At 44.7% G+C, this 10,616-nt stretch overlaps 1 protein-coding gene across 1 annotated transcript in view; it reads right to left on the minus strand.

Moving 5' to 3' along the window:
- The window catches only part of LAMB4 (laminin subunit beta 4), a 60,272-nt gene that overhangs the window by 47,605 nt on the left and 2,051 nt on the right, over positions 1 to 10,616 (minus strand). The window contains exons 2-3 of the mRNA XM_053406117.1: positions 8,336 to 8,454; positions 2,781 to 2,941 (exon numbers count right to left, since the gene is read on the minus strand). Of these exons, the coding sequence (XP_053262092.1) occupies positions 2,781 to 2,941; positions 8,336 to 8,381 (207 nt within the window). The 5' untranslated portion in view covers positions 8,382 to 8,454. The remainder of the gene's footprint in view (positions 1 to 2,780; positions 2,942 to 8,335; positions 8,455 to 10,616) is intronic.

Genomic DNA, 10,616 nt, shown 5'->3' on the forward strand with positions numbered 1-10,616 from the left:
TTTGGAAAGAGTTAAAAGTTTAAAGTGGTGACAAATGATTGAGTGTCGGACCGCGTAGGAAGCCACTTGCCTTGAAGTCAGGCAGAGTTTAGGGAAGAAATTCCTTTATGACAAATTAAAAGCATTCAAGGATGATTAATGCGATGCAGCAAAATTTAAATGTATGGATTATTCAAGGATGAATGAGAGGAAAGCCTCTTTAACAAGTTTAGGCTTTGATTGTCTAAATGCCTTCTAGATAATTGTTTTAATCATGCAAGCACCAATAACATATTTACGAGTATGGTTCTGATTTAGTGGTTTTCATGATTACGCTGAAAATTATCTGGCATTAAAGGGAAAAGACTATATAGGATCCTGCATGGTCCGTGGAGCCTTTATGGCAGGGGAAGCCAACATGGTGCCCTCCAGATGCCATGGACTACAATTCCCATCATGCCTGGCCGCTGGCCATGCTAACTGGGGCTGATAGGAATTGTAGTCCAAAACACCTGGCGGGTGCCAAATCGCCCTATCCCTGCTGAATGGAGCTTCGGAGCCCAGTGAATATATTTCAAGGTTTGCATATAAAGTATTCAACAGTTTGTTTGTGTGTGTCAGGCCTAGGCTGGCTAGATACAAAAGAGGTGAGTAACCCACACCTGCTTAAATTCCTGTTTCAGCACAGATATTAAGAATGCAGGAGTCCTGTCCTTTTTTGCAACTGGTCACTCTTATTATTATTATTTTTTTAAAGTAAATTTTATTAGTATTTTCCACACAACAGAAAACGAAAAACGAAAAACAACAATACACAAAAACAAACATATGAAAAACAAATCCAAATCTTACAAATTAATAGTAAAAACACTAAAAAGGAAAACAAACGTTGACTTCCACCAGTCCCACAGCACCTCCTTTACCTCTCATTGTATCTTCCTGTTTTCCTTATCATCTCGACCCTAGCATCTAAATATATATCCCTCTTTCTTATCCTCTCACTTCACAAGGTTATTGCAGACTCAGCCAGATTTCTGTCCTCGAACCTTGTCTTTTAAGTTATTCATTTAGGCACCCCCATTCCTTTTTCACTACACTTTTTGGTTTTTGTCTTATTATATCTGTCAGTTTGGCTAACTCTAAGTATGGTCACCCTTATTCAGGCTTCAGGTGCATTAATTTAAATTCAGCCTTAGCTTCAACCAAGGTTGGGGAAGTCATTCCCTTTGATTTCAGTTCTTCTGTCTAAACCAGGGATGGGGAACCATTGGCTATTGCTGGACTCCAGCTCCGATCAGAAAAGGTCCATGGCTAACAGTCACTGAAAGTCTTCCCTGCAAGGAATTTATCTAGCCCTTTTTAAAAGCTGTGTAAGCTATTGGCCATCTCCACATCTTGCAGTAGTAAATGCTGTATGTTAATGATATACTAGCGTGAAATAGTACGACGTTTCCTCTGTTCTGAGCCTACCGCCCATCAATTAAATTGGGCACACTTGAGACATTGCATTTTCTGACAGCAAATATACTGACAGTCGTCCAATGAATTGATCATTAGTAGGTTTGCTCTTTAAGAGGGGGAAATCACACTTCAAAGAGCTATTGGTGCTCTTCCCCCCCCGCCTCTCTTTTCAGGTTAATTTAGGTAATATGCGTGCACAGCATATGTTCCCATGGGCTGTTGTGTTCTGTGTGGACATAAAACTCAGTGCGTTGAAAACAAACATTAGCACACAGCCACGATTACTGTAGGCACAACCCGGGCATGAGACGTATTGCAACTGCCTCTTGCATTTTTAGCACCATTCGGTTTTCAGTCCTATTTATAGGACTGAGACACCAAGTGAGCGTTTGCAAAAGGTGGAGTCCCTCAGCCTGCAGGTGTGCATAGACAGGTATTACCTGGTGCTACCTCCTTTCCAAGCAAAAGGTAATGTGACAAGCATCTGCATGCCTGCTTAGCAAAGTTTACCAGGTAGCATTGATTCCTGAGCTCGCAAGTCCTCCTGCAAATGTTTTGTTTTCTTTTGCTCTTTTAACCACGCTGAAGGGGAAAAAAATCAATCCAGGGTTTTAATCTAGCAGAAATTATAAATTTCCAACACCCCTGATCCAGAAGCTCTAATGCATATGCAAGTTCAGCGCTGTAGATGGAGCATTTCACTTCGAAGAAAACTCTGCAAGTATTCCAAACCGCTTCAGCAGTTTTTGGTCACAACGTTGTGTACTTCTGAATAATGCAAAAATAAATAGGGATTTCAACAAAGCATCAGTCTTTGGAACAGCAGGACACATGGCACTGGGGGTTGGGGAGGGGCTCAGATGCAAAACTGGGTGACTCCACTGCACAAACAGCTACATCCCAGCCGCACAAAGGTACACACACACACACACACACACACACACACACACAAACACACAAACATTCTCCATCCAGGCCAACAAAGCATCGAAACAAACCGGACAAGACAAGACAGGTTGTCAGGCAGGTTGTGGAAGCACTGAGCATTTTCCCGACCAAACTCAAGAAGCTCCCCACATGCTCTTAGAAAGCCGGTTTAAAGAAGGCATAATGGAAGAGGACTCTGGCTGGATGTTACACACTCTCTAGGGCAGACTTCCTCAAACTCGGCCCTCCAGATGTTTTTGGCCTACAACTCCCATGATCCCTAGCTAGCAGGACCAATGGTCAGGGATGATGGGAATTGTAGTCTCAAAACACCTGGAGGGCCGAGTTTGAGGAAGCCTGCTCTAGGGCTATTTCCCGTTTAAACGTTGGAGCGATATATAAAATAAACTCACCTCCAGGTAGCCGATAATGCAGTATTTTTGAGGCTCAAACAGTCCGCATGTGGATGAAGCTGTTAGGCTGTCACCGCGACCCACAAGTAGATCTCCAACAGGCTGGTGACAGAAACCATTTTCACAGGGAATCTGGCCAAGCAGGAAGTCTGTCAGCAGGGCTGTCCACAAAAGAAAGATGAAGCATAGTAAATGTTATATGGACTGGCACTTATGTGACAGCAAGGAGCGAAGGCAGGGGCCTGCCAGGCTGGCACACGTCTTTATGATAATTTCCTCTCTGGGCAACCTCTAGCCGTCAAGTAGCTTCTTGTGTGCCGTTGTTGAGAATCCACCTTTCAAAGCACATGGCTTTAGGCTATCATCAGTCTGATAGCTCCTGGTCTCCGCGTTGGAATCTCAAAGAAATAAGAAGAAAGCCTCAAATTCTGCACACCCAGGATACCTTTAAAGCACTTTCAAAGAGGTGTTGAAATTTTGGGAGGTTGGATAGTTACAGTGGAACGGTCTCGGGAGTGGGGTACACATTTTATTCTTTTTTATTTATTCTTATTACTTTGTCAAAATAAAAAAATGGAAAATGAAAAGGAAGAACTTTCTGATATAAGAGCTGTTCAACAGTGGAACGTTTTCCCTCAGGGGGTTGTGGACTTTCCTTCCTCGAAGGTTTTAAGCAGAGGTTGAATGGTCAACTGTCATGGATGCTTTAGATGAGATTCCTGCATTGCAGGCACTTTGACTAGATTACCTTGTGGGTCCCTTCCAATTTTATGATTCTATGAAATCTTGAGGGGTCTTTTTGTGTGGGGAGCTGCCAAACACATTTAGTGTGCTTCTTTTTAGCCTTCAGCAATCTGTGATGGGCACTAGGAAATGTTTTTAAAATCTCCAAACAAAACTCAAACATTCAGTCTCATATGGAGAGAAATACCGTATTTTTCCTTGTATTAGACGAGGTTTTTTGACCAAAAATCATGTCAAAAAACTGGGGTCGTCCAATACACGGATAGTGGCATGGGGGGGAAGAAGCGGTACGCCTGCCAGCCAGCAGGTTGGCGGGAGCACAACTTCCCTCAATGCTGCCACGAGCGGGAAACAATCTAGGGAGTGTTTCCTGCCTACAGCTATGGGGGGGGGGAGAAGCTCAACAACTTTGGGCCATCTCCCCTCATTTTCTTAAAATTGAGTCCCCAAAAATAGAGGGGGTGTCTTATACATGGGGTGTCTTATAGACGTAAAAATACAGTAATAAGCCACAGTTTAGTACGTTACATGTGCTTTAATATGTATAACTGATAGGTATGTTTTTTAGCTGTATCTGTGCTTAGCTCATGCTGTGAGCTATCTTGGGTCCTGCACTGGGAGAAAGGTGGGATATAAAACAAACAAACATGCATGGAATTAATCTGATATGGTCTTCCCTATACGGTAGCTAAAATATGCAAGTTTGTGGTACCCTCTGCCTTCTGATCTTTCTAAATAACCCCTGCACCCATGCCTGATTCATCATTACCGTATGTTCTGGTGTATAAGACGACTTTTTATCCCTGGAAAATCACCCCAAAAGTCAGGGGTCGTCTTATACGCCGGGTATACACATTGGGGAGGAGGAGAGGGATCCGGTGAGCAGAGGCACCCCTTCTGCCATCGCTTCTCCTCCCTCGCCACAGAAGGGGACGCGGAAAGTCCTTCCGAGCACGGTGCTCACCCGCCCGCCCGCCTGCCAACGCCTTGCCTCAGGCTGCTGCTGCTGCTGCAATGGCAGAGGCAGCAGAAGGGTGCACGCTCTGCCCCGGCGGCGCTCAAACTCTATAACTCTAAAACTCTAAAATTGAACAGCAAAAGTTGGGGGTCGTCTTATATGCCCAGTCGCCTAATACGCTGGAATCTACGGTACATATGACAGGGATGAGGAACCTGTAGCCCTTCAGATGTTGTTATCCTTCAACTTCAAAACAACCCTGGCTAATGGCCAGTGTGAAGTCTACAGTGAAGTCTGGACTCTGATCTTCAATGAGGAGGAGAATAAACAAACCTCAACCGTTAGATTTCCGGTGATGTGAAATGTAATAAACGGCATGACAACAACTTGACGGCAAGCCCACCATTCCGAAGGCTTCAACCGGTTCTAACTGAACCCCATAAACAGCCACATTTTCCAAACACTGATTGAAGCTGGGAGAGCCCAGAAAAATGGAATCTAGTTGCTTTGGACAAAGACCTTGCCTGAAATGACTTTGAGCATTTTTCTTCCACTGAGCTAACTTTCCTTCCAGGGATTTTGCTTGTTGAAACATGTTCTCAGCTGAAACACTGAACAGGTCTGGGGCCCTTACAGACTTTTTCTTCTTAGTGCTTCTTGGCTCAGCTTGTTATGATGGGGCATGTGAGCGTCTTAGAAGTTTGTACAGCTTGCAAAGAAATCTAGAGATGTTTTTCATACAGTTTTCGAAACACCTGCTCCACGCTTATGATGAGATAAGCACAGAAGCTGCCAATTATTTTGTTTACTTCTCAAGACACACTTCTAAAAGTCAACACTCTTTGCCACTGCATGTCTATCTGGGAGTCAAGTCCACTTTCCTGCTGTTTATCCATCTAAGGCCAGTTCTAATGCCAGGCAGCCTCATCTGTCTCACAATAGTTGCTCAATTTTTTAGCACAAGGACGCGGGTGGCGCTGTGGGTAAAAGCCTCAGCGCCTAGGGCTTGCCGATCGAAAGGTCGCGGTTCGAATCCCCGCGGCGGGGTGCGCTCCCGCTGCTCGGTCCCAGCGCCTGCCAACCTAGCAGTTCGAAAGCACCCCCGGGTGCAAGTAGATAAATAGGGACCGCTTTCTAGTGGGAAGGTAAACGGCGTTTCCGTGTGCGGCTCTGGCTCGCCAGAACAGCGATGTCACGCTGGCCACGTGACCCGGAAGTGTCTCCGGACAGCACTGGCCCCCGGCCTCTTGAGTGAGATGGGCACACAACCCCAGAGTCTGTCAAGACTGACCCGTACGGGCAGGGGTACCTTTACCTTTACCTTTATTATTACTGCAAAGAGGATAGATGCAACAGAACTGAAACAATACAGAGGGCAGCCCCTAAACATTAATATTCTTTTTGAAAAAGGATTCTGCTACACATACTGTATAACATGAAATGAAACCCAGGGTATGGAATGGAAGGGATGAATGGAGCAAGACAGATAGAAGCTGGCTCAGTTCTATGCCGGTAATTTGCACCATCCAAAACAATATGTTAACTAAAACAGAACTATCTTTTGAAATCCGCATACCTTCGAATTTTGCAATGCAATTCTCCAGCCAATTAATTTGTACAAAAATGCATATACAGTGGTACCTCCGGTTAAGAACTTAATTCGTTCCGGAGGTCCGTTCTTAACCTGAAACTGTTGTTAACCTGAGGTACCACTTTAGCTAATGGGGCCTCCTGCTGCCGCTGCACGATTTCTGTTCTCATCCTGAAGCAAAGTTCTTAACCCGAGGTACTACTTCCGGGTTAGCAGAGTCTGTAACCTGAAGCGTTTGTAACCCGAGGTACCACTGTACTAGGGTAAAGTGTATACAAAATGCATCTATTTGTGAAAATAACGTATGATGCATCTTATTAAGGAAAGCTGGTTTGCAAAAAAATGTGTATATTAGGCAAAGTTTCATAGAAAAATGTGCATTTTGGGAGATGACTTTTGATGACTTTTTCTTTTCTTCCTCTCTTTTTAAAATAGCAAACAAATGGGGAAATGTGGAGAACTAAATTTAAAATCGGGGGGGAAATTAATGAAGAATTGAGAGAAGCTGGACAGATTTGCCCATCCCTAGTATAGGACAAAGAACACAGTTGAGGCGAAGGCAATGCCTGACCCTCATTCTAGACCCAGGGATCACTTGAGAGGCAAGTAAACTATGCAAGGAAGCTGAGAGGACACGAATACCAAGAAAGCAGTATGAGGTAAGAGGAGACTGAAATAAGCAGCCAAATCTTTGGCTGCAGACCTCTAGGGCTTGAAAAAAAGGATCCCAAAAATCGTTTTCTGGAAAAACTAATAGAGGATTGTCAAAAAGAAACTACATAAAGTGGTACCTCGGGTTATGCTTCAAGTTACATACGCTTCAAGTTACATACGCTTCAGGTTACGTACGCTTCAAGTTACATACACTTCAGGTTACATACGCTTCAGGTTACAGACTCTGCCAACCCAGAAATATTACCTCGGGTTAAAAACTTGGCTTCAGGATGAGAACAGAAATCGTGCTCCAGCGGCGTGGCGGCAGCTGGAGGCCCCATTAGCTAAAGTGGTGCTTCAGGTCAAGAACAGTTTCAGGTTAAGAACGGACCTCCGGAACAAATTAAGTACGTAACCAGAGGTACCACTGTAGTTAGATCCGAAAGTGAGTAGTGAACAGTACCATTTTGGGTAAGTGTGCGCCACAGGACCAAAGTATGGAGGTTATCTGGACTACTGTGTCAGGGGACGGGCAGTGACATAGTGTGGGATAGGCAGGCAAGAGTTCTCCTGACCCTGTTCAGTTGTGCCACAAAGCCCTGCTCCCCATGTCCGTTGTGGCAGCCATCAATAAGTTACAGCACGGTTGGGGGAATCAGCGCTCACCTGACCTGACCAGTGTCTGAGTCGCTGCTGCTGCTTACCAGGAAGGAGAGGGTTAGGGGCAAAGTGGCAGGGAGGTGACTTCCTGGTAAACAGCAGTGGCTCAAGCGCTGGGATGATTTTACAGTGGTGCCTCAGGTTGAGTACTTAATTCGTTCCGGAGGTCCGTTCTTAACCTGAAACTGTTCTTAACCTGAAGCACTACTTTAGCTAATGGGGCCTCCTGCTGGCGCTGCGCCGCAGGAGCACGATTTCTGTTCTCAACCTGAAGCAAAGTTCTTAACCTGAAGCACTATTTCTGGGTTAGCAGAGTCTGTAACCTGAAGCGTATGTAACCCGAGGTACCACTGTATATCTCCTCGCAGACACAGATAAGTGTGTGACCTGGCGTGTAGCACTCTTTGCAACTGCCACTAGGAAAATTAGAGCAGATAATAATACCAAGATAGCCACCAACTGTAAAGGAGATGAATTTATTTGACCCTACAGTGGTACCTCAGGTTAAGAACGGACCTCCGGAACAAATTAAGTACTTAACCAGAGGTACCACTGTATCTACATCAAGCTATCTTCTATCTTTATCATCAAACTCCGAATATAATTGCACATTGTATTAATTAACATTATTTTTTAATATATTGGTGGCCATGTGACAATTTTAGCCTATAAATTTTATTGTTTAATGTCTTAACCTGTATATTAAGGTACTGTAGGTAATGTCTTGATAATATAAATGTTTTAATTTTTTTGTATTAATCCAGCATATTTTCTTTTAATTGTTGAATGATTCTGTGTACATTGCGGCAGCCTTTGGCTATGTGCAATAAAACTGACTGACTGACTAGTGGCATCCATGCTGCGGGCTGGTCACCCGCGTTCCGAAGGAGCTGCAAATGGAGAGATAACGGGGAAATGACGGAGCGTATTTAAAGTCCTTGAACTTACTGAGTTTGAAAAGGATGGCCAGCGGAAGCCATTTCTTGGTGGGCATCTTTCAGATCTAGACTAAAAACCGGCCGTTGTCCTTGTGACGTCCCCCTTGGCCTGAGTATCAGTGGTGGGACCTGCAATGGAAAACGTTAGTATGTTTAAGGCTTCCCAACATTATTAGCATGTGTTCAAAATCAGCGCTGCTTTTCTAGAAAAAGAGGTGCCGGAACTCACCATGAACGCCTCCCTTGATAATAATAATAATAATAATTTATTATTTATTCCCCAGCCACTCTGGGCGGCTTCCATAAAAACCAAAAATACAGTAAAATATCACACGTTAAAAACTTCCCTGAACAGGGCTGCCTTAAGATGTCTTCTGAATGTCAGGTAGTTGTTTATCTCTTTGACATCTGCTGGAAGGGCGTTCCACAGGGCGGGCGCCACTACCGAGAAGGCCCTCTGCCTGGTTCCCTGTAGCTTTGCTTCTCGCAATGAGGGAACCGCCAGAAGGCCCTCGGCACTGGACCTTGATCTCTCAGAATGGCAATGGCGCCCACCTGAGAAGTGCCGGAACCGAGTTCTGTTTCATCCCAGTGCTCTATCTGTTTTAATTCCCCCCACCTGTTTGTTGCTATTACCGAATTTGGTAGGCTCTTGGAGGACCAGAAAAAAATCGCTTGGGGGCTGGGGGAGAGGACCAGGGCCCTCAAACCGGGAGTTAGCAGTTGTTTAAAAAGGTAAAGGGACCCCTGACGGTTAGGTCCAGTCGTGACCGACTCTGGGGTTGCGGCGCTCATCTCGCTTTATTGGCCGAGGGAGCTGGCGTACAGCTTCCAGGTCATGTGGCCAGCATGACTGAGCCGCTTCTGGCGAACCAGAGCAGCGCACGGAAACGCCATTTACCTTCCCGCCGGAGCGGTACCTATTTATCTACTTGCACTTTGACGTGTTTTCGAACTGCTAGGTTGGCATGAGCAGGGACTGAGCAACGGGAGCTCACCCCGTTGTGGGGATTCGAACCGCCAACCTTCTGATCGGCAAGTCCTAGGCTCTGTGGTTTAACTCACAGCACCACCCGCGTCCCCTAGCAGTTGTTTAAGTGATAGTAATTATTATTTTTGTTTTAAATGATAGCAAACGTATAATTGTACATATAATAAACATATACAGTGGTACCTCGGGTTAAGTACTTAATTCGTTCCGGAGGTCCGTTCTTAACCTGAAACTGTTCTTAACCCGAAGCACCACTTTAGCTAATGGGGCCTCCTGTTGCCGCCACGCTGCTGGAGCACAATTTCTGTTCTCAACCAGAAGCAAAGTTCTTAACCCGAGGTACTATTTCTGGGTTGGCGGAGTCTGTAACCTGAAGCGTATGTAACCTGAAGCGTATGTAACCTGAGGTACCACTGTAGATTAATTTTGTGCAGACTTATGTTTATGCCTGAAATCTTTTAAGTACTTAGCTAAACTGCTGCTCAGCGGTCAGCTCCACTGAGTTTAACGGAGCTTACTCCCAGGGAAGTGTAGGATATAGGTTAGTACATTGATTTTGTGCTGGGTTAGTACATTGATTTTGTGCCTGCAAAATCTTTTGTCGTCTGCTTTGATTTTTTTCTAAAATCAAGTGGTGTACAAATTACAGGACATAAATAAAAAGAATAACAACACATCTAAAAAGATGTAAATATGAATTTGACATCATGTTTAGTTTCCACACTGTCCCTGCTTTTTCTCCCATAGAGTTTATATTGCATGGGCATAGATGGATTTCTGCACTGTTGGAAAGGAAATTCTTCTGCACAAACAGTGAGCCATGTGGTCCGGGAGTTATCCCTGATAGTCTCATGAAGCTGCTACATTATAATTACTTAAATGTCTGCCCCACCCTTCCTAAGCCCACGGCTTGCCATCCAACCCAATTAAAAGCATTACGAAACTTTAAAACGCTTAAAAACACATTTTAACACAGCAATACATCCAAGCACAATGGTTCTAAGCTAGCAGGAAACCCATTGCCTTTCAGCACCAAATGTGAACAGAAATGTTTTCAGATGATTGAGATGGGGACAAACACAGCTCACCAGGGAGAAAGTTCCATCATTAAGATCCCACCACGGAGAAGGCCCTGCTGTAGGTCACAGCTCCCTAGGCAACACCCATTAGGCACATGACTAGTGGATGCCGCGGCCATTGGTGGCGTGTCACATGACATTTCACACAATGACACCAAATCACTTGTCTCGCCATTTACAAATATAACCATGAACCCAAGGAAGAGGCTAATTCTTTCAAC

The sequence above is a fragment of the Podarcis raffonei genome, chromosome 10 (genome assembly GCF_027172205.1).
Source record: "Podarcis raffonei isolate rPodRaf1 chromosome 10, rPodRaf1.pri, whole genome shotgun sequence".
Classification (NCBI taxonomy): Eukaryota; Metazoa; Chordata; class Lepidosauria; order Squamata; family Lacertidae; genus Podarcis; species Podarcis raffonei.